We start from the raw sequence: 25,658 nt of genomic DNA, 5'->3' as shown, positions 1-25,658 counted from the left end.
TGTCCTCTATTCCTATTGCTTTAAAGTTGCTTTTACAAACATCGAACACAGTGTGTACGTGTGAAATTCAAGCAAAATAACTTGAAAATATTCCTGATTGCCGTCGTCGTACCCATGATCTATTTCGTTTTATTTTAAATTAAAAACGTTTAAATAATAACTTTTGAGTTAAAATAGTTTATTATAGATGTTGTGAAACAAAATAAGTGTTACAATTTTAGTATGGAATATCATTATTCCGACCTTTGTATGCCGACGGATCATCTGCTTACTGGTTTGTATACGTTTTTCAATGATAATCATTTTATTTACGGAGTATTTATCTGATGATTACAGTTAACTCGTTTATTTTGTACTCGAGTCAACTTTGGATAGAATATCGCGTACTGAATCTTTTGTTAAATCATTTTTGGGATAAGTAAACAACTATTTTCTAAGATCATTCCTGTTGCCTAAAGATTAGATAGAATCTTTACAAAAGTTTGATGAGTACCAAGTAGTTAACAAGGGCAGTTTTAATAATATTATTCCATGGCTTCAATACAAATCATTCTGAAAATATTTAGGTAACTGACCAGAAGTACTATGCTTAGGTACTTTCTTGTTTGAAAAAAATAATTTTTTTAAATACTTTTTTATTATTAATTGGTAAATAAATGCATTACCCCTTAGGCTATTGACTATAAACAATAGAAATAATATTGTTCTTTGTGCAAAGGCTGTGGGGAAGTAAGTATGGAGCACTTAAATATTTTTTCAAACTTCTGAGATTACTATACCTACCTTGTAAGTGCTTTGTTTCTGAACCCAATATAAGCAATTTTGTGAACATTGACATAATATAATGATTCCTATCTTGCCAAATGATATCAACAAGTAATCCTTTTCATAAAAATTAAAGGAAAATTATATATCTTATCACAGGTTCTGGCTTAAACTTACTAGTGTAATATCTATCTTGTTTCAATGTAATGTAAACATTAATTCAATGAGTCATACCTATCATCTGTTTGATGATCGCTTATTGTAAGATAATACTTGAGGAATGGATTCTAGAATAATATCTAATCTTGCTATAAACTTCTCTATCAAATCATGGAACATGGAGTTCCAAAGAGGTAATGAAAAAAAGGTTTGATTCCAAATGAATTCACATCCCTTATATTTTAATATCTAAATCAGCTCTAGAATCTCGGGGCCATATACCGCAGAGTATGCTCTGCAAACTTACCACCAAACAAAAGAGCAGCGTATGAGGTGCCTGCAAGTGTACTTGTTGACAGTGGCCCATTTATTTTAATACCTGTATAAGATGATATATCTCAAGGCCCTACACTGCGGATGGTGACCCTTATATTTCAAAATGTATATGAGACCTTCAATTTCAGGGCCATATACTGCAGACTATGCTCCGCAATACTTACCACCGAAACAAGCTGCTGAGTATGAGGTCCGAGCAAGTGTGCTGGTCGACGGCGGTGACAGGTTTGGGGTGTCAGCGGTGGTCTTTGATAAGTATGAAGAACTTATATGGATGGGGAACCAGGGAGTAAGTTTTGGCTTTTAATAAGTATTTATTTATTTATTTAAACAAATTATGCTAAAGTTATGACTGAAAGAATATACCCTGTCAAATACAGAACTTCCTTCTTTCTGGGAAGTTGAAATTCAAAAACCATAATTTATTGTTTTGATTGGGTTTTAAAGAAAAGAAATCTTATAGAAAGGCACAAAAGCTAACATAATATGCTTTACTGTCTAACAGCATTACTCTGAATTGCTGCGCCCTAACAGGGTAATGTGTACCTAGCATAAGATGCATCTGTGTACATTTTGCAATAAATAAATAAATAAAAATATACATAAAATTATAAAGATTGTTTTTGTTTCACAATTTTCTTGCGCATAATCAATTATTAATTTAGCAGAAAACATTTTTCGCAATTGAACATAATTTTTATACAACTTCTAGGGTCACGTAACATCATACTACGGTCCGGGCATGCAAAAGTACACGTCATTCCAAGTCCATGAGTCAGAGGAAGTAAGGGACATCATAACTGTTGAACAAGGCATTTTTGCTCTCACCAAGACTTCTTTACGCCATCAAATACGACGAGGAATTCCAAAACGTACTTTCAAGTAAGTTTCTACGAATTTGAGGAAAGTGTTATACAGTTCGCATGGCGACTTGCGCCATTTTCCGTGACGAACGAAAAGTTTGGCAATAACTGTACTAAGGCTTCCCATGCTTATTATCTTGTAGCCTATACAACAAGAAAAGATGAAGTATTTTGAAATGTAATTTATTCAATACAAAACGAAAAATTCTTATTTGGAGCGAACAAGTCTATGTAATTAAATAAAAGACAAAAATCCTAGTTAAATAGATTGTGGTAGCTAATTTTTTAGGGTTCCGTAGCCAAAATGGCAAAAACGGAACCCTTATAGTTTCGTCATGTCCGTCTGTCCGTCTGTCCGTCTGTCCGTCTGTCACAGCCGATTTACTCGGAAACTATAAGTACTACAGTGATGAAATTTGATGGGAATATGTGTTGTATGAACCGCTACAAAAATATGACACTAAATAGTAAAAAAAAGAATTGGGGGTGGGGCCCCCCATACATGTAACTGAGGGATGAAATTTTTTTTTTCGATGTACATACCCGTGTGGGGTATCAATGGAAAGGTCTTTTAAAATGATATAAAGTTTTCTAAAAAACATTTTTCTTAAAGTGAACGGTTTTTGAGATATCAGCTCTCAAAGTCGTAAAAAGTATGTCCCCCCCCCTCTATTTTTATAACTACGGGGTATAAAATTCTAAAAAAAATAGAGGTGATGCATGCTAATTAACTCTTTCAACGATTTTTGGTTTGATCAAAGTATCTCTTATAGTTTTTGAGATAGGTTGATTTAACTGTAATTTACGGAACCCTTCGTGCACGAGTCCGACTCGCACTTGGCCGGTTTTTCCAGAAGAGTCTTGATTTACCTATATCCAGTGGGAGTAAGGTTCAGTCACTAAAGTTCAGTCCACTAAAGTCCAGTGGGTTTCCAGTGGGTCTATAAATTAGAATTTTTTTATTTAAAAATATTGTTGTTGACAGGTCACCCAACATGACAGACATGCAGTGTATCTTCCAAGTGAGTTCTACAAAGCTGATGATGGGCGGCCATCAAGACAAACTCATTGATCTGGATCTCAATAAAATGGCTGAGACGGCTATTGTAAGTATTGGATAAAATGTCAAAGATACTTTATACTGGACTGTATTATGACATGCTCATTATGTCTTCAGATTTGAGACTAAAAAGGAATTTTGCTCACTGTAATTCTTGATTTATTAATTACAATGTACGTTATCGTTATTCTTTTTACACCCAGTTCCAAAAATTACGAGTAGTTAAATGTTATGTAGTGAAGTCAAATTGAAAAGTATGATAGAAGAATACATTCTGCCTTCAAACCATATGATAAATCAACATAAATCGAGGAGAACAACTGACCATATAAAAACCTTAATAACTAACCATATTAATTCTATAAAAACCCTCAAAAATTCTCTTCCAGCCAATCCAGGAAGAGGGTTGTGCAGTTCTCCGAAGCGGCGGCGGTTCTCTAGTCGCATGCGGCAGTGCCAACGGCATGGTAGCTCTACGTGACATACGAACCCCGAACGCAACTGAACACACCTTCAGAGCTCATTCTGCTTGCTTGTCGGATCTGGATATGCAAGGAGACCTGCTTATAACTTGTGGATTTACTCAGTCGTATGTACCTATTGCTGTTTTGGTTTTTTTGCTGGTTATACGCAGTTATGACCACGTCTTTTGGATTGAATGTGTATTTTCGCAGAAAAGCTACCAGAAATAGTTTGTGTGTAGCAGTGGGAACTGTGGTCATTTCCACAACCGTAACTTGTAATTTACTTGTGACGTCAAAGTTCTTTCTTTTTATCTACTCTCTTGTGTACAGCCCAATATATGTACTTCCACAATTGACTGCCTTATGTACACACTTCTTATGTACTTTTTTATATTCCTCCTATAAACTCCCTTCTTTACTAATTCTAGGTACTCCCTTATGTATTCTTATGCTCTCCAACTTTGCACTTCCTTATGTACTCTCGTTATTTACTTCGGGAGAATCATCCGAGATAAGACATCATGCATGACCATTTTTTACATTTACCCACAAGTTTGGCTGACACGCTTGGTATACAAGAACTAACTTCAACACTATGACATTTGCTCAGCGTGGGCATGGCGGTAGCGGAGCCCTACGTGTTAGTGTGGGACGTGCGCAGTCTCCGCGGCGCTTCAGGCTCGGGCGCCTGGTCACTGCCCACGGTGTCGCCGCCATTACTACTACATTTCGTACCCGCCTTCTCGGGCCGGGCTGTAGCGTTGTCCGGCGATGGACACGTGGCCTTACTTCATGTAAACGCCCCTAATGCCGCTGAACAGTCTACTTTTCAGGTAAGTTTCAAACTTCAAATATTTACTGCGATCATAAGTGATACATAGGTGTTATAAAATGTAGAGGTGACATGACTATTTAGGGCGCAGTAATACAATTTTAATATAAAAAACGTATACACTATGTAAGTCATCTTATGTCATCCTACTTTTAAATAAAAGTTAAAAAAGAGTCATTTATTCAAATGTTGATTTTCCCTGAAAATGTTGATTTTCAATTTTTACAAAACACGGGCTGTGTTTTGTAAAATGCCCTTCACCACTTCCTTCCTATTTGTTTTTTCTGGGATGAATTGAATCTGAAGGTATGTTTTTTTTTGCGTTGGATGTTAGTTTGATTTTCCTGTTGGTGGTTTGTAAAATAAGGACAACCTTCTATTACAGCTTCTTTACCTAGTTAAACTATGAGTAAATAATGTAGTTAAAACTCATATTGCTTTCAGGTGGACACTCAAAGTTCATTGTGCAGTGTAATGGACGTATCTTCCACGAGTCAGGCGTTAGTGTTCGGCGACCAAGCGGGACATCTGCATTTGTTCTCACCGCAGCACAACCATGAACCGGTTTTCAATAACTTTTCAAGGTAAAAAATATACAGTCATGGACACATAATTAAAGACACTGTTGGAATCTTAAATTGCTGCCGCATTTCATCTGTATTTCTTTTTTCTGATTGCTACTGGAACTTTATTTTCTATTTTAAAATATTTAAGAGGGCATTGTGAAATATTAAAACTAAAGACTATCTTCAGTGATCCTTCGCGACAAGTTTTTTTTCGCTTTATCCGAATCTCGAGCGGTATGAACCATAACGTGGCCTGGCCATATAATTAAAGACACTCCATTTGCTCAGAGGAAGAAATGCAAATTATTAATATTATTGATGGTACTTTTCTATAACAACATTCCCTACACTGTAACTAAGCATACTTATGAGTACTAATATTTGGTTTATTTCATTTTACCTCAATGACAGCACGACATCCCTAAGCGTTCAGTTTTGTTTTAAGTCGCTACGGGAATTTTCTTCCATGCTTCATAAAAATCTGTGTAAAATTGATCAATGTTTCATGTATGACTTATCGCCATTGTGTTTTCTGGCCGATCACCAGTTTTTTTTCTATTAAATTTGCGATGGGCCAAACCAAAACCGTCATAAGTTGCTCGATCAAAGAGTCCTACTAGTAGTAAAAATACTACTCTTACAGTGTTTTTCAGAACTTTTCTAATTTGGAAAGCGCTAAGGACCGGTAAATTATGCTTAGCATATAACAAAATGCTATTTCTAAAATATTAAAGTACTTGAATTCGCCTATTTTTAATAATATCTTTCTAAAAGATCACCACACCAAGTAGTGGAGAGAAGCCCCACACTAATACTTTTTCGCCTCCTATGTTTGAGAACTTTCTTAGTGTATTTTGGTTCCATCTCATGTTTTGGAGGCGACTAATTTCGATACATTATTTTAGAATTATTCGTATCCCTTTATTTAATGAGAAAAAAATACATTTTTGAACACTTGTTAACTGCACCTTTCACATTTGATAGAAATAGCCAACTACAGTATGGACACGCGGTGCTTTTCCAAAAGTAACATCTTCCGATACCCATGCCTTACACCTTTTCCCGACCCGGTTGTAGTCTAAAAGTTCTGCAGACACAATTGTCGTCCTTTTAGCATCAGATGACTCCCAAAAAAACCAGTACCGAATCATGTAAATGGTTCACTATTTGCCTATAGCACCGCCTTAAAGTCTGTTTGCGGACAAGTTTTCCTTGCGGTCGGTTTTGAGTTGTTCTCAAACCATGCCTTTTTTAGTGCCATTGATAGGAAATCTTTAATAATAAATTTATTACCGTGTCCTTACTATAGATCAAGTGGTATGAATAAATCCGTATGTCAAAATATAATATTAAAAAGCCTAAAACATTTTACTTACCAGAATTTTTGTTCTAGTCTTATTGATAGGACTAAAATGAAAATTTTTAATGAAATAAACCTAAATTATTACCTAATTTGAATTTTCATAAGTATTTTACTCACTTCTAAAAAAAAGTATGGCAACTATTTGTATCTTTCGTTTTTTTTTCTTAACTGGGGTTTAACTGTCTTTAATTAGCTGACCAGCCAAATATCAGCTACAAAAGCTAGTGTTCATTTCCCATAGAGCTTTATATCTAAAGTATTAAAGAAAGAAAATATTTTTTGTCCTTAATTTAAAGAACACAATGTAATGTTTGTTTTAATAATTATTACACTACAGTTTATACCGTGCTTAAGCTCATGTCAGTACCATAACTATTTATTTCACTTCGAGTCGGGGGGTGTCTTTAATTATGTGTCCATGACTGTATATATCTATAGTTTTATTGTGTAATTACATACACAGTTATAAGTACATTTGTTGGAGAACCTGCTGTCTATAACTTATTGATTTCTGGCGCAAGTGGAGGTCTTGAAATGGTGGCAGAATACGACAATTTCTAAATACTCTGTTCAATCATTCTACTGCCTTCACCTCAAATATTGTAATTAAAAAGTTGTGTACGGCCATACGGGCCGATACTTATAAGCAAGTTGGACTAGACGTAAGTTTTCTTGTTTAGAAATTTATTTTACCTACTCGTTTTAGTTCATTTTTTTTTCTTCTTACAATATTTTACTACATACACGCCAGTTATATTTAAATTAGCAATTTTCTAAGTAAACATTTCTTATAGAAAAACATAACATTTCGTCAACATATCAACACCTTTGGCAACTATTTCATTCAATATTTTCCTTCCCAGAGCAACAGAGTTCGCGGATCAAGTGGTAGGCCTGCCGTACGTGGGTCTGAGCGACACAAGCTTCCAGTTCGCGACGGTGCCTTTACCTCCGCTCTCGTCCGGCAACAGATGGTTCAACGAATTACCACAGGAGTTCTTTAAGAAGATTTATAGGTAATTATGTGTATTTAATATAGAAAATTATGTGGTTGTATGTGTGAGTATAGTATACTTATGTTAGTTTCTGAGGTATTTTGGGTTGGAAACCATAAAAGTTTGATCAGGCTGTATGAAATATGATAATAAGTTATAAAGCTCCATGGTGAGTAGGCATTTGGTAAGGAATGGGCGTTATTTAATGTCGTTACTGTGAATGTGCCGGTTGGACGTTGAGACACTCATAAAAAAAAAATAAAGCTTGAAAGTTCGAATAATGTATATCCAAGCGACGTTAGATAATAATGCATCTTGTGAAATTGTGACATGAACATTAATTACACAGAAAACCAAAGCCGATCGACCCCGAAGTATTGAAATCCATGAAAATGCAAGGACCCATTGGATACGCGCCGAACCCTCGAACGTTCAAAAGGAATCAGGTAACCATTACCATCGTATAGCATTCTCACTGTCTTCAAAAAAAAAGGTTAGTAAAAATCTTTTACAATTATTTTTTAATGCTAATAATCGAACATATAGCAATTTGCATTCAAGGAGAACCAATAATACATAATTATATGTTTAAAACAATATATGAAAAAAAAAAATCATTATGCAACTTACAGATGCCGTACATAGAAGATAATTTCGAAGATTTGCACGCAGCAAGACAGAACGAAAATAAATATGTTGCTCAGCCAATACCCAAGCATTATCAAAAGGTACAATAATCAGTTATTAAATATTGCCATCTGAGTGTTAGAAGAGTGTCAACGTATCGTACTATGTAAGTGTTCCGTAAATGCTCAATGGAATAAGTGTTTTTCAGTCTTTGGTGTTCAGGATTGATTACCAAGTGTAATGTTACAGTATATATAATCATCGGCACGAATCTTGAGCGCTGACCTTCACCTGCGCAGAAGTAATTTATTGGGTCCCTTTTGTGGTATGAAGTGAGGCGTAAGGGCGGGGTGAAGCGGTGATTGGCCCGCAGTGCATCGCGTCATAGCCGTCACTCGGGATTTGTTCTTCCTAACTAATATTATAAATGTGAAAGTAACTCTGTCTGTCTGTCTGTCTGTCTGTCTTTTCTTCACGCTTAAACTACTGAACCGATTTGTGTGAAATTTGGTACAGACATAGTTTGGAACTTGAGAAAGGACATAGGATAGTTTTTATTCCAAAAAAAAATATATATAAAAATAAAAATTTATTCCGGACATATAGTGCCACCTATTGGTCAAACCAAAAATCTGCCGGGAGTCACTATTCCACGCGAACGAAGACGCGGGCAAAAGCTAGTTGCTAATAAATCACTTCTGCGCAGATGTAGGTCAGAGCTCAAGATTCGTGCCGATAACTATACTACTCACATTATCGTGTTACAATTTTGTAGGTGAAAACAAAACCAAGTAAAGCAGACCTATCCTTATAGATTTATTCAATATTTAGTACTATATTCGTCAATACGTTCTTGTTGTATAGTTGATTATATTATTTGTATTTATGTGTGTTGTTCCACCAAAATTAACTAAAATATAATGTATAATTTCAGCTAGATATACGCTACAATAAACACGGTCCGAACGAAGAGTTAGAGAAGTGTAATAAAACAGGTCTTCCAGGATTAGAAACTACGTTGCCTAATTCATATTGTAATTCTATGTTACAGGTAATTTTATCCTTATTTTTTTACGTCTTATGCTGAATATGCGTAATTTATTGTTCCAATTGCTAATTGAATATCGATAAAAAACTTGTACATCCCTCTTTGAATCATAGTACATTATAGACCCGATTTTGATTAATCAATGCAAGAATCGATGATACATTTAGAAATCATTGGTAATATTTTAAAGTATCAATATTTTAAAGTATAATATAATATGTTCGTATAAACATAATTATATACATACTGAATGAGATCATCTTTTTCAGGTTTTATATTACACGTTGCCGGTAAAAGCGACCCTCTTAGCACATACATGTGCCAAAGAATTTTGTCTCAGTTGCGAATTGGGTATGTATTTTATGATTACTTTTTACTATAAATAATAATTGAGCGATATCTCATACCTAGTTTATTGTTCAGAGTAATTTTAATGACTGCTGAATTTAATTACCTAATAACTCTTCCAGTTAAATTATTCGAATGTCTTGTCCAGACAAGACATGATGATGATGATGATTCGAATGTCACATTTTTCTACTGTCATACATAAATCTCAATGTATTTAGGTACCCTTTTATATAAATGATACAGTAAAAGTTGGATTTTGATAACAAAATATCAATATCCATATCCTGAAAATCAACCACTCACACTTCTTTAAATTAATTAATGGTACCTACAAAAAATAAAGTAACACAAAATCTTGAAACATTTCAGGGTTCCTTTTCAGGATGTTAGACACGTCTGGCGGGGCGCCGTGTCAGGCGAACAACTTCCTCCGCGCCTTCCGCACCGTGCCCGAAGCGGCCGCGTTAGGGCTTATATTGCCGGACCGCGGGGCAGATTCCAGGGTTGATTTAGTTGCTTTGATACAGGTAAATGGTGTTTTATTGACTAAATATAGTTTGTGTTTTATGTTCTATACTCTGGAGAGAAGCATTTTTCTTAATTTAAATATTTTTATTAGAAATAACATTTTAACAGTATCTGAAGTGTTCACGCCTTCAATAGTGGATTTTTTATGTATGAAATTTTTGTAAAGGTACATTTGTGTAGGACAGTACATTTTTCTGAGCAGTCTGTGGTCATATCAAAAATCTAGAAAAAGTCCGCTAGTACAACCATCTTGGATTTAGGATTTAGTCAGCCTTGAAGTTGTCGTTTATCCTAGATATTGACAGCCAATCCAAATGTTTAATTTCAAACAATCCTAGAAAATCCAAAAGCCAATTAAAGATTTCAGTCCATCTCCCACAGAGTTGGAACCGCTTCATTCTCCATCAAATTCATTACGAAATACTCGAGACCCGAAAAAAGGAAAAGGCTCTACTAGTTAACAGTCCGCCTAAGCCCGTTCGTATTCCCAATATGAACGTAAAAGTGAGGCCGGTACCTCAAATGAATGGACAATATACTGAAGAGTATCAGTATACGGAGTTAGAGTTCTTGGGACCGGCTACTGAGTTTGAATGTCAAGAAGAGTTGAGAGAAGATGGGTGGACTGCTAGGGAAGATGGTGAGTTGAAACCTGTTTAGTTTTCTTTAGATATTTTTCGAAATTTTTGACACTTATGGAAATTATGGTATTTAGCGCGGACCTATCATTTTACATTTTATTTCCCGTATATACTAACTAACCTGATAAGAAAAATGCAAATTCACTTTGAGCTATTAAGACTAATAATTTTATGTCAAACCCCAGTAGCTATCTTATTTGGGACGCCAGATTATGGAGGTGGGTAAAAATCTAAATAATTAAGTATGCTTTTCATGTTTATGCGATTTTTATTACTGCCATATTATGACCCCGTTTGACCAGGTTTTTAACTGACTGCGATGTGAACAATCTTGATAGTGACTTTTTGCAATAATACACAAAACTCCCGTTTTTAAAATGAACCAATTGAGTGTGTAATTCTTATTAGTGTATTATTGATTTTTAGTCGCCATTTTATTAGTAGTCTTGCTCAAAATGTTCCGAACTCGCCAGGAGCAGGTGATGCGGATAATGTACCGGTAGACAATCATGAGTTGTCGAACAGTCAGCAGGCAGATAGGGAGGAGTCGGAGATATCACAGCTCTTCGCTATTGGCCGACACCAGCTTAATAGATGCTTGAAGTGTAATAAAGAGGTACGTTATATAGAATAACTGGTGGAAATTATGTTTTTCTTTTGCTATTGTAGTGGTGTAGGTGTCTGTTGCACATATGAATTTCTTTTTTAATGGGAACACTAAAAATAAATTACTTTTGTCGACTTTATGTGGAATAAAGAGTAAGATTCATCTGTGGCGAAACAATAGTTGTACATTTTTTGATGCATATTCTTTAATCGATACCATTTATCGATGTAATCACAATACTATTCGAGCGTGTTACTACTTTATTTATATTGAATTGTCTAGATAAGAAGGTCGCAAGTCATTATTACTGTCTTCACTATGCAGTGCTCGACGTTGACGAAACCTATTTCACATTTGTCTTTTAAACCAAATTACATTATTGTGACTATTCAAGTAATTATCTGTATATTTCTATACTTCATCAGACATTTCATTTTTCTCCACATTACCAGGAGGGTCGCGAGTCAGTAGTGCTAGCCTGCGCCCTGCAGTACCCGGGCGCAGTGCGCGAGGGCCCGGAGCCTCGCGGCGGCTTCCTGGAGCTGGTGCGGGCGTCGCTAGCGGCTAGACGCAGCACTCCCGCCTGGTGCGAACACTGCTCTAGGTTCACTCCTACTGTGCAGAGAGGGAGGATTGTAAGGTGAGGAATATATTATACTTGGATTTTTTGTAGTTTTTTTTACAGGTAATATTTTGACCGCAATCTCATCTGATGGTACGAATTGGTCGAAGATCAGTTCTAGTTAAAAACGTATAAGAGGTTGCCTTTGCAATAAGAGCTACCTACCTAGTCTTTTCATAAGTATGTTGGGGTGGGCTTACAGTATAACTGGCGTCTTGGACCTCTTGAACCCCTTACCCCTGTTAAGACTGGTTGACATACTTTCTGGCTTTTGACTACCTGCAACGACTGACTACCAAAGACAGCTGGGACCCACTAATTTAATGTGCCTTCAAAAACACGGAGGAAGTCATCCTAATTTAGACCGCGCCAACTGTTGCTTAACCTTATAATCGATCGACCCATACACTTCTTGCTGAACGTCTAGCATGTTGTCACCTTTTAAAAATGATGTTTTTGAATTACAGATTACCACCAATATTAGCAATTAATTGTGGTGGCGCTACTGTAAGAGAAAAAGCCTACTGGGCGAAAGGCGCGCAAAAGGAAATGGTGAGTCGCATTGCATGAAATATTTTAAAAAGGATAATATTTTTTTGATTTTCTTTACTTATTTTTCGATAATTTACTGAATAATATTTTTTATGGAAATGGTAGGTGGAATAAATAAATTAATAATGTTCCAGCCGGAGCCCAAAAGAGGTGGTGGAGGCAAGCCGTGTCGATACGGACTGCACTGCGCGAGACCAGGGTGTCACTTCAAACATCCTGATAGGTATTCATATTATGTCTTATTGTAAGTAAAAAAATATGTACATGCGGTCACATTTTGAACTTCCTTCTTTTTGGGAAGTCGGTTAAAAAGGTAAAGCAATAGTAAATGCTGAAATCACGTCAGGATTTACTAGCTTCATAAAAGCAATAATGTATCGTTAGTTTCAGACGGAAAATATTTTAAAGACATGACACGAGATTACTTATATAACTGGCCTACATTGAAAAGATTGGGACGAATAAAATTTTGGTTCGCAGCTGTGCGGAGAGAAATAGTGAAGGGATTTTTTGTCGATATTTTTGGCTATAGTTGATTCAGGGCTGTACATTTCAGACCGAGTCCACAAGCAGGTTCATCGAAGAGTCCAACGCAAGAATCGAACTGTGTACTTCCCCAACAGCTACTTATAAGACTGCAATCCGATGGTGACGTTGTTATTAATGATAAGGTAAGAACTATCATTAAAATAATCTGACATTCATCAATTTGAACTCGATCTATGTATAGGAATACAGCCGGCCGTTTTCCCGCCACCCGCGTCCCGGGGGAGCTACTGCCCGGAACTAAAATATATGTTACTCGCAGATAATGTAGCTTTGTAGTGGTGAAATAATTTTTGAAATCGATCTACCTAGTTTTAAGTTTATCCAAAACAAAGTTTACCTCTTTATAATATTATAGTAATAGACAAAAAAAGTGTGCTATGGCAAATGTCTGCCATTTCCGTGTTATTTGATTTTTTGGGGTAAAATTGCGATTTTGTAAATACTAAAAGTCTTTCACACTAGTGAAGTGAATTCAGCTAGTGCTGAGGTATTACATCAAAAATTATATCTGGCAGCGGTGGGATTCGAACCCACGCCTCCGAAGAGACTGGTGCCTTAAACCAGCGCCTTAGACCGCTCGGCCACGCTACCCTGTGCATGAGTCCCTAAAATATACCATCACCAAATAGTTATTTGGATTATTTATATCTTGTGTGTTTGGTAGTCTGGGTAAAGTTGCGTCTGATATGCTATTGAGTGGAGTAGAATATAGGTACCAATCTATTGTAACTAGCTGTTTTCCGCGGTTTCACCTGTTTCCCAAGGCAACAATTTCCAGCACCCAGGTGAAAAGTAGTCTTTATGTCATTCTGATATTATGTTTCTGCTATGTTTCTGCAAAATCTATCCAGTCATTTATAAGTGAAAGAGGAACTCTCACTCACACATATAATCTTCTAAAAACACTATGTTATATTTTTCAGGTGGAATCCCCAGAACCGCACACTCCGAACAACAGACCAGATAAACACAAGAAGAAGAATGTAACAACACAATCTGAAGAGGAATACACACTGTCGGCCGCCGTAGTGTGTGTGGAGGACAACCCGAAGAACTTGGTCGCGTATATACAGACCGCGGCCAAGGACGTCGAGCCTGTGTGGTATCTGTTCAACGATCTCAGGTGAGGAAATACATATCTAGTTATATGTATTTACAATACAACCTACCTCAGAGATTGGTTGTCTTACTTTTAGCTCTTGACTACACGTAACAACGCCATCAGGAGAGAATTTCACTGTCCAGTGATACTAAAAATATTTGCATAATGAAATTCTGCTTGTTTTAAAAAAGTTTTTGTCTCTGCTCCGCTTTGGTGATTTGTGTTTTTGCTGTGGGATATCATCAATTTCTCGCACTCAACACCCACAGTGGGTGCAGCGTGAGGGAGTGTCAGACTTACTGACTAAAACCCACCATGTTTCTTCTGGAGCCCCTTTCCACCAGAGCCGCAGTACCCCTGCAGTGTAGTCTTGGCCTCAATGTGACGTAACTTCCCGAATTTTAATATATCAGAAACTTACAAACGTCCATTTCCCCTAGCATCGTCCCGGTGCCGGCGGACGAGGTGGTGCAGTTCGGCGCGTGGTGGAAGACGCCGTGCGTGCTGTTCTACAGCGCCGCCAGCGCCCGCCACCAGCCCGCCTCATAGCCGGGGCTCTTGTATGGACCTTATAGCCATGGGTAAGTCATTTTTTATAGCCATCAACATCTTCCTTTTTCCTAAATATGTTTGAGTCGGCTCCCAAGGTTTCCTCCTTTACAAGGAGCGACTGCCTATCTGACCTCCTAATAAATAAAAATAAGACTGGTTGTCAGACTTAATTCTTTATAACCGACTTTCCAAAATAGAGGTTCTCAATTCAGATCTTGTTTTCCTTCTTGTCTTGTTCCCATTTTTTTTTGGGTTCGGCGTGACATGTTTTCCGATTCCATTCCTTTCTGTCAATAAGAATGTTATCTCTCAAAAAATATTTTCATTTTTTCTTCGTCTTTCTCTCCCTCTCCATCCATATTCATACGTAACACTCTTTGAGCATGAGTTTCATCCCTCTTCATTTCATGACCATATTAAAATTTCTTGCCTCTTATATTTTCTGTAACTGGTGATAGTTTAATGTACCTAATTACTGGTGAGTGGTTGTGAAACTTTTAGTAAATAACTATTAATTTTATAAAAATGTTCAATACATTATCAAAATGACATTTCATCTATAGCTTATTTAATTAAAGGAATGTATGGTTTAATGTGGTTTAACATGGCGTTTCATAATATTTTTAAAATTTCCAGTGCTATAATAGGTCCATACGTAATGAGCGAGATGTACTACCCAGTACCGACGCAGGCGCACTACAATTACGTTCAATAAAACTATAATAAATAAAAAAACAATTCCATTAATATAAGCTCAAGAAACGTTCGGCGGCACAAAATTATGTGAACAAATGTACGAACTGAAATATATGATAGTATGTGTAAATTGTCGCGATTTTAGCTAATTAGTCCTACAGGGTCAAAAAGACGTAAGTATGGATTTATAGGATTCTAAGAGTCTGGGGGTATTGGCATATATCCTACTGACTTGATTAAGGAGTCCTTAACCCGTTGTATGTCGGAGCACAGATATAAGCGAGACACAAATGATTTTCTGTTGTTTTATAATTAGCGACATACAAGAGGTTAGCAGTACTTTAGTTCGAGAAGATTCTAAGCTATGTTTCTTTCATATTTAATTTATTTATTTCAAGTGTTTTTTTTGCTAAATTTAAGCTCAACGTACTTACGCCTTTTTAGTACTGTGGGAACGAAATATTATGTAAAATCTATTTAGTTACGAAATAAAGAAGTTTTTATATTCATGCAGATTCTACTCATATGAAAGGCGGCTGTCTTGTCTCAAAACTTGTGGATTATTACACGTACAGCCTTATTTTTAGGATAGTGCGATCCTGAAATAAGAATTTTCAAAATCATTCCGAAAAATCAATTGGTGTGATTTTTATACCATGTTATATAATTTGAATATAAATAAATAAATATTGCTTGCATACTAAACACTGTTAATGATGTGAAAATTAATGATCATATTATTTAAATTTATTTCGGCGCATAACAGATCTTCGCTACTAAAAATAAGTTGTATGTTTTTACATCGCAGTTGTACTTAGCTACAAACGCGATAACATGTGCCTAAATGCTTATTAAATACGGAAATATGTATTCCTCGTTGCCTAATAAATGTGTAATCTACCTCAAAACGTATTCCGTTCCTATAGAAATATCGATATTCTCCAAGTTTTGAGATTCGGTGGCTGTAGTGTGTATTTTTATAAATGTAATGTGAAGTTTAGTAAAGGAAAACTAAAGAGATGAGATTTCTATTGACTCGAGATTGTTCTAGATTATTGGTAGGTAAATGAATGATGTTGTAACTGAATGTCTTGAATGATTTGTTTGTTGTCCCACCTCATTGGTTATTTTGTGAGGGTGGTTTGAGACTTTGAGGTTAAACTCGAGGTTTGAAACCGCTCTAAATCATTGGGTGCGCATACGCAAGTATGTAATGCAAAAACAATAGTTTGATCAGATATGTTTTCTTTAAACAGCTTATTATTAATATTCATTGCTTATTTAAAGCTACAGTTACCTTTTTTATCATGTTAGTTTTTTTTCCAAGCAATTGACCTAAAATTGAAAGTTAAATCATCTCTTATAATTTACACAGAACGCCATTGTTTTGCGTTTGTTCACAATATTGTAATATTTTACTCAGTATGATTTGTATAGATGTAAGAATTTATTTATTTTGGTTGTGATATTACAAGTAAATTAGCGAATTACAAAATTTTGTCTCTTCCACTAAATGATATGTCCATTGAACAGAGCAATAAGAATCTAGACTACACGCGAGCAAACCTTGGCATAAAGGCGTATCTGTATTTTGCAGCAATGTTAGTTACGCCCTTTTTCTTGACGTTAGAACATTTCCCATTTGGCAGTTATACAATATGGCTGACTTAAGTTATCTTCTCGCAAATCCATGTTTCGAACAAATTTAAATTTTGTGTTGCGATTCCTGATTTTTAAGGAATCCATAGTTGTAGCTAACGGTAAAGCTCTTGATAGTCTAGAAAAAAATGTTAAATATATCCCCACCCCTTCAGTAATATATCTTCCTCCAAACGAGTTTATATCTTGTGTTGTTCGGTGAAAGCGACTGACTGAAAAGTTTATTATTCGTTTAAACGGAGTCGAGAGATTAGTCATTATGTTATTTAATATGAATGCGGTAGTGCGGTTAATATGTTGCATGATATAAAGATGTTATTTTGTAACTCTGCGCAAGCTTTTGTGCACAAGTAGACTTGTGTTTACTTGCACAAGAAGCTTGCTGGTGCACAATGTGCATAAGACTAGCTAAGGCTATGAAAATGTCGACTTCAAACATTTAAATGTTGCTTTGAAACACTGCGATTATTTGTGCAGTAACGTCTTCTATTTTTTTAAGCTGTTGAGTGTGTTTTGAAAGCGTAATTTATCGCAAAGCTAAATAATTGCATCAGTGACCGCAGTGTTGTCTCAGCTCTATTTCAACTGAAAACAATTCCGCTTGTACCTACACGGTGGCTGGTTTTTAATAAAACGAATGTTAAAGCATTTCAATCTTTTTATTTGTTACCCAAGAACACAAAATAGCTTCTCTTAAAATATTAAAATTGTCTCCTTAAATGTCACACACACACAAAAACTATTAATTAAGATAGGAACAATACAAGAGAAGGAACAAACTAGTCTCAATAAAGCTTAAAAGTTTTGAATAAAATTACTTAAATGAATTCACATAATTTCAAAATAAATCGTTGGACCGCATTACACAGCTAGACCCACTCACTCAAACTGGTAAACTATTTTCAGCGGTCCTCAACTCAGCTTTATGATGCTCATCCAAAACGCATGTTCTTTCGAACCTACTAGTAGCGACCTCTTTAATACTGTTATAAACTGTGGGATAGTAACCTATGGTCGTTTCAAAATGTTCCTTATCCAGTCTGAACAACTCACAATTTGTCACAGCTATAGCTGAAGCGGTCCTGAAGTGGTGTTTCATGACGAGAGCTATTTCGCCGAAGAAGTCACCGTCTTCTAGATGGCAAATTTCTTTGCCGGAGTCGGAGTAAATCGCTACTGTACCGCGGTCAATGAAGTAGAGACAATCGCCTGCGAAATTTTATAGAATGTCAATAGTTATTACTGGAAAAGGAATATAAGAAGGATAGGAAGTCAGTTGTCTGGTTGCTACTTAATCATATTTCATAGGTATCGTTTATTGCATTCTATAATGTACTTACATACAGTAGGTGGAAAATATAAAATGATTGTCACAATTTTGGACCCTGATGGGGACAGCAAGATAGAAGAGAGGAAGGCGTTTAATGTAAGATAGTACCTATATTATTTACTTAGTTAATAGCTTTCTTTTACCGTGTATAAAGTGTATCAAGAATTTACGATACCTACCAACGGTATTAATCTTGAAAATAATATCTCCAGCGATATAAATGACGACGCGTAGTTTGAAAGCTATTTGCACCAGCAAGGAGCTTGGCAACTGTTTCAAGAAATCCAGTTCTCTCACCAGCTGTCGACCAGTGTGCATTAGTATGTCTTCCCGAAGCTGGCCTGATACGCAACCCAACATGCGGGATTCCTAGACCATGATAGACTTTGAATGTAGGTAACTAGAAATCCAAATTAAATCACTAAATGTTTTTACTCTTAAGTCTGTTCTATTACATTAATTCCGAGTATTCACGTACCCATTGGCTTTTAGGCGTGGGCTTTTAGGCGTGGGCTTGTAGGTTTAAATTATCTTGTCTGTGAGTACCTAAACCTGTAGATAAACTATGTCTTATCTTACTTCAAAATATTTATACTGAAATCGAATAGCGTAGAACTTTAGGATTTTGCTCTTAAGTCTTGGCGGGAAATTCCTTTGCACCATATAAGTTTTCAGCTGTTTCTTCATCATGTAGTATTGTGCTCGAGCCGATTCCTTTCCAAAAAGTGCTAGTATATACTTCAGTGCGAAATGGAATATGAATACCTGGAAATATTTACGGACGGAGCATAGTAAAGCCAAAGATATGTCACAGGACCTACAGAATACGAGGGGATTTCATTTCAAAAGTAGTCAATCACATACCTTGGAAAATAGCCAACACGCAACAAGGAAATTTTCGAAGCATCCCGTTTGCTCAAGAAGGTTCATGTTTGTATTAGTCGTTAGCATACTCACTGAAACAGTTAAGTTCATATGCCGTCATATAATAGTGAGTACAATACTGGCAAATAGCGAATGCATTTTACAGATTGATGGGCGGTCAGGCCTGTCATCGGTTCTTTTATGTCTTTGAAAGTTTTACTCATTACAGTTCAAAAACCCAATTGTGGTGCGCTCATTTGGCCCTTACCCTTCGCTCACCCTCGCCGCTCATTGGTACCTAAAATTATTTCTGCGCAGTGGCCCACGCATTCGCTTCGCGAAGTTAAAAAGTTTGGAGAGGACAATAATGTTTAGTAGGCCCCTACTGGTAAGGAAATGTCGACTTACCAGCTCTGTCAAAAGCATACAAGATTCGAACATCGGAGGTTTGGTTCCACAACTTTCCGACAGTCAACCATGAGCAGTTCCTAGGATTTGCCGGATAATAAGTGGCCTCAGCAATATATTCCACGGCAAATTGAAAGTACATATTCCATGATAGGTAGTATATCAAGAAGAATAAGATCTCAACAGCTGTTTTCTGGTAAACCTGAGAGGTAGGTATGTTATCAAAATTAATTCATGAAGACAAAAGTGCACTACCTAGATAGTCTCTTTGAAACTTTCAGCGTTTAGAGTGAGGATTTAGGGTCAATTCCCACTGAAAGAGCAGCGGCCGGCAGCGGCCGTAAGAGCACGGAAAATGTAAGAGCGCGGCGCCGCGCGGCCCGCCGCGCTCGCGCTCAATCCCTTGCAATTACGGCCGCTGCCGGCCGCTGCCGGCCGCTGCTCTTTAAGTGGGAATTGACCCTTAGGGTCGCCCAGCGGACCGCGCGGCGCCGCGCTGGGCCGCGCCGCGCCGCGCTCTTACATTTTCCGTGCTCTTACGGCCGCTGCCGGCCGCTGCTCTTTCAGTGGGAATTGACCCTTAATGTACCTACCTAACTAATATAAAGAAAAATGTATAAAAAAGTAATAGTAAGTAAATTCACTCACTGTACACCTCATGACCACAAGGATATTATGGAGATACATAAGAATGACGGGCAGGCGGACAAGCTTCACGGCCTCCATCACCAATCGAAGAGATAGGTAAGTGTGCAGAACATCCACGGGGGTCCCCGCACACGCAATTACATCCACAATTAACCACGACTTCAAATATTTCAAAGCAATCTTCTTTTTCGCCAAAACTGCTATTTTACGAGAATATCCTTCTATATACCCCGTGAGGAAGTTGGCTAATATGTTCACTATGATCATGCTGTTGCAAACGATTAGTATTTCGTCGTGAAAGTCCTGGGGATGGAAAGAGGTGTTGAGTTTCGGAAGTTTGAATGTTAGAAATGCAAATAAATGTTTCTATTCTATTCTAGACCCTATAGCTATAACGGGCCTAAGCCATTTTGTTAACAGAGAAGATCTGCTGATTCACTGATCAATTTACAGACTTGTTAAATACTAGCTCATCGGCTCGATGGTTTTAAGAATAAACTTGAAAGAGACTCCAGTTAACTACCTACCAAACACAAAACATATCCAAATAAGAAATATCTATGTACCTAGATACATTTATCTAATTTTAATTTTGTTTATTATGTACTAACAGAATCATCATCGGGGTATTTGGATCCACTATTGAAAGCGGTTATAACCGAACCAACTGTCATCGCAACTACGAATGATATCTCTAAATAGAACCTCAGTTTGCTGTATGGGTGTATGGTGTAAAAGTATTTCTCGTGGTGTCGAAACTTCTCCGCACATAATCCTGCGTATGATCTGAGCAAAAGAAAGTAAAACATTAAAGCTTCATTATTAATGAAAAGCCAGGACATTCCATACAAATACAATCCTAAATTACATAGCAAAAGTAACTCTGTCCACTATGTCTGTTTTTTTGGAATTCACACTAAAACTACTGAACCGATTTAAAGGAAATTTGGAGCCTGAGTAAGTGCATAGGCAAGGCTTTCTGTGTGCGGGAATTATTTCCCACGGAACAGCGGGAATAGCTAAGTCTCACAGGCATTGACGTCAGTTGGTCTATATTAAGTTTCTTATATGGGCACTTGTAAATAAAACGTTAAGTACCTGTGCATATTCACAGCCCTAATATCACCAGCGTGAACGGATATCAAATTGAAGATCCATCTCTTTAATCCGCGGCTTTTTATATCGTACGCTGAAAGTTTTTCAGTGGGCAAATGACATTCGTGGCCATGGAAATATCCATGGGACACTTTGAGGCTCCCATCTGGTTTCTGAATGCCTTCTTCAGGTTTAGGTTTTTTCCTAGGCATTTTGGCACACACTTGAGCATACCTGTCGTCTCAATGTAGGCAATGTCAAGAAGAAACATGTCAAATTAAAAAAGTTGTAAGACGTAGAGAAAAGTTTGATTATCACTGCAACTTAACTATTTATAATCTGCAAAAGGTATAGGTATCAAATAAAATCTCAAGATTTCAAAATCAAATTATTTGTAATCGCATTCTTTTACAACACAAACTTATTCACATAATTTTCAATTTTCTAAACTCCATGGTAAAGCGTCTTTGCTTCTTTTCCAATAATCAGCACAGTATTTGGAACAAAACGTGGCACTTAGGAGGACGTCTTCAATTTTATCGATCAGGATTATTTCCCTGAAAAAGAAAATAAATAAATAGGTTAACCCGTTTAAAGTCCCCATATAAACTTGGAGTCCCAAATGCATTGCATATTAAACTACTTAATTTAGAAACTTACCCAAAACAAAATTCATAATAGACGTGATCAAAAATTGCCTTCTTACAGTTCAAATTCTCACACGTTGAAACCGGCCCACTGCTCAAATCCGATATCAGTACATTGGGCAAGAAATCAAAATGCTCCCTTAGCACATCAGCCGGTACGTAATATGGTTTCGTAGCTTTTCTATAAACCGCCTCTTTTACTGAAACCGATTTGTATTTGTTCCCATTCTCATCTGAATATTTGTCATCTCTAGGATCAATGTTGATACTATGGAAATTCTCTTGTAGATCAACTAAGTTGTTATTATTATGTTCATTGTACAGATTCTCAGTTACATGTTCGGAATAAAAACTGTACGTTTGTGGATTGAGCTTCTTCACAGCTGTGATTATCATCTGATAGAACTGTCTTCTACAAATCTCGTACAAACTGGGCGGGGAATAGTACTTAGATTCTAATATTACGTTGTGCTGTGGTGGGCATTCGATTTTGACCTCTATTTCATTGGAGTCTTGACTTAGTTTTAATTTGCACTGATTATTTCTGTTATTAGTGTTTTGACTAGTTGCAGCATCTAGGCACCTGGAAATTCCCAATTGATTAATTCGAAAGTAAAAACCTACCTTAATGTACTCTGGATTAAGTTACTCCCAACTATAAGCCGTCGCAAAGTTTAGCCAGTCATTTGAAGTTCCAAAAAACTATTAAGTAGCTAAGGTTCAATACCCTGTTATGCCAATATTCCCAGAAACGCGTATCCTACGCGGATTATTGGCAATAGTTTGGGAAATACAAGCACCATCAAAACTTACCCAATATTGAGACATCTAGTTTGTTGGTCCCTAAACATGTGATACCACAGGGAGTATGGCAAAGTCTTCAAGTTGCAGTTCCTCCAGAAACGAAACTCACAGTGGTGGTAGTTGTAAACAGGCCGCTGGGGAAGCCATCTCAATTTGTTATCTGGAGATAGAAATAAACAATAAATTAGAGCCAATTACGAAAATAAAAAATATTTGAATATCTTCCCAAAGAATACTCCATCGAATTAAGTAGGTGATTAGCAACCTAAAAATATTATGGCACTGGTATTCTTAAAGGAACTGGTGGGAAGTAAGAATTTGTGAAAAGTGTTTTTAATTAATCTGAATATCAAGATGATAGAATCATTTATTTTAAGTAGTCAAAGATTTTAGGAAACAGTTTGTTTCAAAAGAGATTGCTGAAATTTTTGAGCAAAACAGGAGAATAGGGACATTTACAAGGCTTTAGTTCTAACAATAGGAACACCCACACACTCCTGAAAATACCAGTGTAATTGTTTTTTTCTAATTTAATTATGCAAATTCTACGGAGAAAAGTTTTTCTATTATTAGGTTGATTTTACGCAAACACGGGATTGAGAAAATTAAGACATCAGAACATAAGGCAACATTCACTTAATACAGTGATATTAACTTTTGCTGATAAATGAATCACAGATTATTATCAGATACACAAAATCAATCTGCATAGATAACCATTACTTCATTTTCTGAAAAAAAATATGGGAGATATATCTGAAAATAACAGCCTTATACTCTAACTAAAGCTACTGATGATTAAACTACATGGTAGGTAAAGGCATATCGGAAAATAAGAGCATTGTACTAAAACGCTAATCATGAAAATGTTAACCTAATAAAACTCCTTCCTTGCACAACCTCTTAAAACCAAACATTTTTCCGTCTCCACGAATATACAATCTTACACCTAAATAGGTCAGCCAAATCAATGAGGAAACATTAAAGTTGATTTATCACGGCTGGTTCGTTATCTGAGGCGCCAACACTAGTGTCTTCGGTAACTTTACGATGGACAGTAAAACGTAACTAGACCAACCACTGTTTAGTTAAAGTTGCCTAGTTAATAGGTTTTGTTATGTAACACGTAAGGAAAACATTTGGCAATGCGGATATGCTTGCTTAGTTCTTGCTTATGGGTTGCTTGAGAAAACACCGTTACTTTTATTACCAAAATATTTTTGTTGTTGCGACTTACAGCATTTCGATCGTTAATAAATATCAGTGTTTTCGAAATTAATATGTTAGTGGTCAAAACAGAATTTGGTGTCTATGGATCGAGATCATGTAAAAGTACCTATTGCACGGCAAATGAATTTCTTCATACTAAGAAATTGCGAACAATAATCTACACCTTTCTTATTTGATTAGCAATATTTCCTAAAGCTAGAAGAAGCTGTGAAAGTATGTACAAAATATTTATCTTTTGAACAAAAGTAAAACGGCCTTGACGTTCCTATTCTTGAGCATACCTATTGCAAATACGTTAAAGCTTATTATGAGATCGTTAACCTTGAAGAGATTAGTTATGACACAGTGCACGTGGTGAGGTGATGATTATCACAAGCTTCTGTTAAATAAATTATTACTTGCTATATTCATGCTAAAGTCATCACATTATAATAATACGTATACAAAAATAAATCAATTCTAAATTAGAATTTCTGATGCATTCTTTGAAGGCGAAAACTGATAGGTAATTAAAAAAAATCCTACAGCTATATTATTAGAAAAAAAACGCAACAACGTTTTTTTCAAACCATGCTAGAAAGTACAGGATCGAATATACCACGCTGCACATACAATTAAATAAGGAATTAAATTACCACAAACCGATAGGTACCGTAGGCGTCTTAACTCTGAGATCCTCAGCGGCAACTCCGTTAGTTCATTCTCGTCTAATATGAGGAACTTTAAGCTCCTCGCTTCACCTATCTCATCAGGAATACGCCTCAATCTGTTCCCGCTCACATCTAGGCACTTGAGACATCGCAACTTGGAAATCTCTCTCGGCAACTCCGTTATATCATTACCGCTTACGTACAGGCTTTCCAAGTGCTCCAAAACCCCGATGTTACTTGGCAAACGAGTCAACAGATTCTCCTTCAAATATATATCTGTCACTTCTGATTCCTCACCCTTCAGCTCGTTTAGAGGGAATTCCGTAAATCCTCTGTAGTTCCAATGCAAAACGTTGGTTTGTGTTAATTCATCATTATAATTCATGTTTATTATTTGCACTAGTTTATTTCTATCGACTGTTTTTGCTAGTTCATTTTTCACTTCACTTATAGCTGTTTAAAAGTAATGCACTCAAGCAGACAGTTCTTGTTTATGTTATAACGTGTGAGTTAAAAGCTTTGTCCATACGTCTGTTTGAAACGTAAAAGTGAGAAGCGAGCTCCCCTGATTCCCGACTGAAGAAGACTGCATCCCATCGAGCGAACGCACGAGAATTATTTTTAAAACTATAACAAGGTCTTTGCTATAAAGAATTTTCTTTAAAATTTATTCTGCCGTGGGTAGATTGGATTCTGGGGATAGCTAAGTTGATTCTGCTTAGGCTTGAAAGGTTAAATTGAGATAATTAATTCCAGGAAGATTGTCATTATGGCTATATTTATCTACCAGGTAAATGTTAAGCTACCCAGGACATCATTGAAAGACAAGACAGCAACAAAATCAAATGAAAAGTAATTGCTCCTTTTAACATCCATCACAGGAACAATAAATCCTTTGAAACAATTACAAATACGTCGAGAAAGCAACGTAAGGTGGTGAGATAAGTTCGGGAGAGGTTGGCGCTGGTCCAATTCCAATATACGATGGCGCGGTGTGAGGTCGAGGACAGGCGTAGCACAATAACAAATAATGAGTCCACCTCGT

The 25,658-nt window shown here is 36.5% G+C and overlaps 3 protein-coding genes and 1 non-coding gene across 9 annotated transcripts; 1 reads left to right on the top strand and 3 right to left on the bottom strand.

Annotated features, from left to right (window-relative positions):
- The first annotated feature begins 32 nt into the window (after positions 1 to 32).
- Positions 33 to 17,585, top strand: LOC110372214 (PAN2-PAN3 deadenylation complex catalytic subunit PAN2). 6 transcript variants are annotated; one of them, XM_049838215.2, is made up of 23 exons: positions 33 to 274; positions 1,389 to 1,549; positions 1,973 to 2,142; positions 3,109 to 3,229; positions 3,573 to 3,772; positions 4,258 to 4,480; positions 4,924 to 5,063; positions 7,272 to 7,424; positions 7,753 to 7,849; positions 8,036 to 8,131; positions 8,965 to 9,081; positions 9,348 to 9,429; positions 9,799 to 9,956; positions 10,339 to 10,597; positions 10,787 to 10,816; positions 11,078 to 11,214; positions 11,658 to 11,845; positions 12,295 to 12,379; positions 12,514 to 12,602; positions 12,936 to 13,050; positions 13,852 to 14,051; positions 14,471 to 14,611; positions 15,219 to 17,585. In XM_049838215.2, the coding sequence occupies exons 1-22, from the start codon at positions 223 to 225 to the stop codon at positions 14,577 to 14,579; spliced, it is 2,982 nt and encodes a 993-aa protein (XP_049694172.2). In that variant the 5' UTR covers positions 33 to 222; the 3' UTR covers positions 14,580 to 14,611; positions 15,219 to 17,585. The 6 variants fall into 6 exon arrangements, with proteins under 6 accessions (XP_049694172.2, XP_049694170.2, XP_049694171.2 ...); XM_049838213.2 differs by having other exon boundaries at positions 34 to 274; positions 11,072 to 11,214; XM_049838214.2 differs by having other exon boundaries at positions 34 to 274; positions 10,784 to 10,816.
- On the bottom strand, positions 13,438 to 13,519 carry Trnal-aag (transfer RNA leucine (anticodon AAG)). Its single transcript has one exon. It is a non-coding gene; the product is annotated as a tRNA-Leu (tRNA).
- Positions 17,586 to 17,773: 188 nt separating the features above from the next.
- Positions 17,774 to 21,628, bottom strand: LOC110372213 (potassium/sodium hyperpolarization-activated cyclic nucleotide-gated channel 4). Its single transcript, XM_049838238.2, has 8 exons — positions 21,286 to 21,628; positions 20,799 to 20,973; positions 20,188 to 20,490; positions 19,540 to 19,741; positions 19,132 to 19,223; positions 18,847 to 19,032; positions 18,447 to 18,636; positions 17,774 to 18,146 (listed from the first exon to the last, which is right to left on the bottom strand). Exons 1-8 carry the CDS (start codon positions 21,492 to 21,494, stop codon positions 17,821 to 17,823), a joined length of 1,683 nt encoding a protein of 560 aa, XP_049694195.2. The 5' UTR covers positions 21,495 to 21,628; the 3' UTR covers positions 17,774 to 17,820.
- A 29-nt stretch (positions 21,629 to 21,657) lies between these two features.
- LOC110372251 (erbin) lies at positions 21,658 to 25,224 on the bottom strand. The gene is made up of 4 exons (XM_021328843.3): positions 24,599 to 25,224; positions 22,743 to 22,893; positions 21,943 to 22,512; positions 21,658 to 21,839 (listed from the first exon to the last, which is right to left on the bottom strand). The coding sequence occupies exons 1-4, from the start codon at positions 24,996 to 24,998 to the stop codon at positions 21,719 to 21,721; spliced, it is 1,242 nt and encodes a 413-aa protein (XP_021184518.3). The 5' UTR covers positions 24,999 to 25,224; the 3' UTR covers positions 21,658 to 21,718.
- Between the last annotated feature and the right edge of the window lie 434 nt (positions 25,225 to 25,658).

Source organism: Helicoverpa armigera, chromosome 8, assembly GCF_030705265.1.
Source record: "Helicoverpa armigera isolate CAAS_96S chromosome 8, ASM3070526v1, whole genome shotgun sequence".
In the NCBI taxonomy this organism is placed as follows: domain Eukaryota; kingdom Metazoa; phylum Arthropoda; class Insecta; order Lepidoptera; family Noctuidae; genus Helicoverpa; species Helicoverpa armigera.
This window is presented reverse-complemented; position numbering and strand designations above follow the sequence as displayed.

Coding starts and splice junctions, on each gene's coding strand:
- LOC110372213 (XM_049838238.2), bottom strand. CDS start 21,494: ATGCCTAGGAAAAAACCTAAACCTGAAGAAGGCATTCAGAAACCAGAT. Junction 20,974..21,285: donor AGGGCTGTGAATATGCACAG/GTACTTAACGTT, acceptor TCTTTTGCTCAG/ATCATACGCAGGATTATGTG. Junction 19,033..19,131: donor CGTGTTGGCTATTTTCCAAG/GTATGTGATTGA, acceptor AAATATTTCCAG/GTATTCATATTCCATTTCGC.
- LOC110372251 (XM_021328843.3), bottom strand. CDS start 24,998: ATGAATTATAATGATGAATTAACACAAACCAACGTTTTGCATTGGAAC. Junction 22,513..22,742: donor ACTAGATGTCTCAATATTGG/GTAAGTTTTGAT, acceptor GGGAATTTCCAG/GTGCCTAGATGCTGCAACTA. Junction 21,840..21,942: donor TATTATGAATTTTGTTTTGG/GTAAGTTTCTAA, acceptor TTTCTTTTTCAG/GGAAATAATCCTGATCGATA.
- LOC110372214 (XM_049838212.2), top strand. CDS start 223: ATGGAATATCATTATTCCGACCTTTGTATGCCGACGGATCATCTGCTT. Junction 9,082..9,347: donor ATTGTAATTCTATGTTACAG/GTAATTTTATCC, acceptor CATCTTTTTCAG/GTTTTATATTACACGTTGCC. Junction 13,051..13,851: donor ACGTTGTTATTAATGATAAG/GTAAGAACTATC, acceptor TATATTTTTCAG/GTGGAATCCCCAGAACCGCA.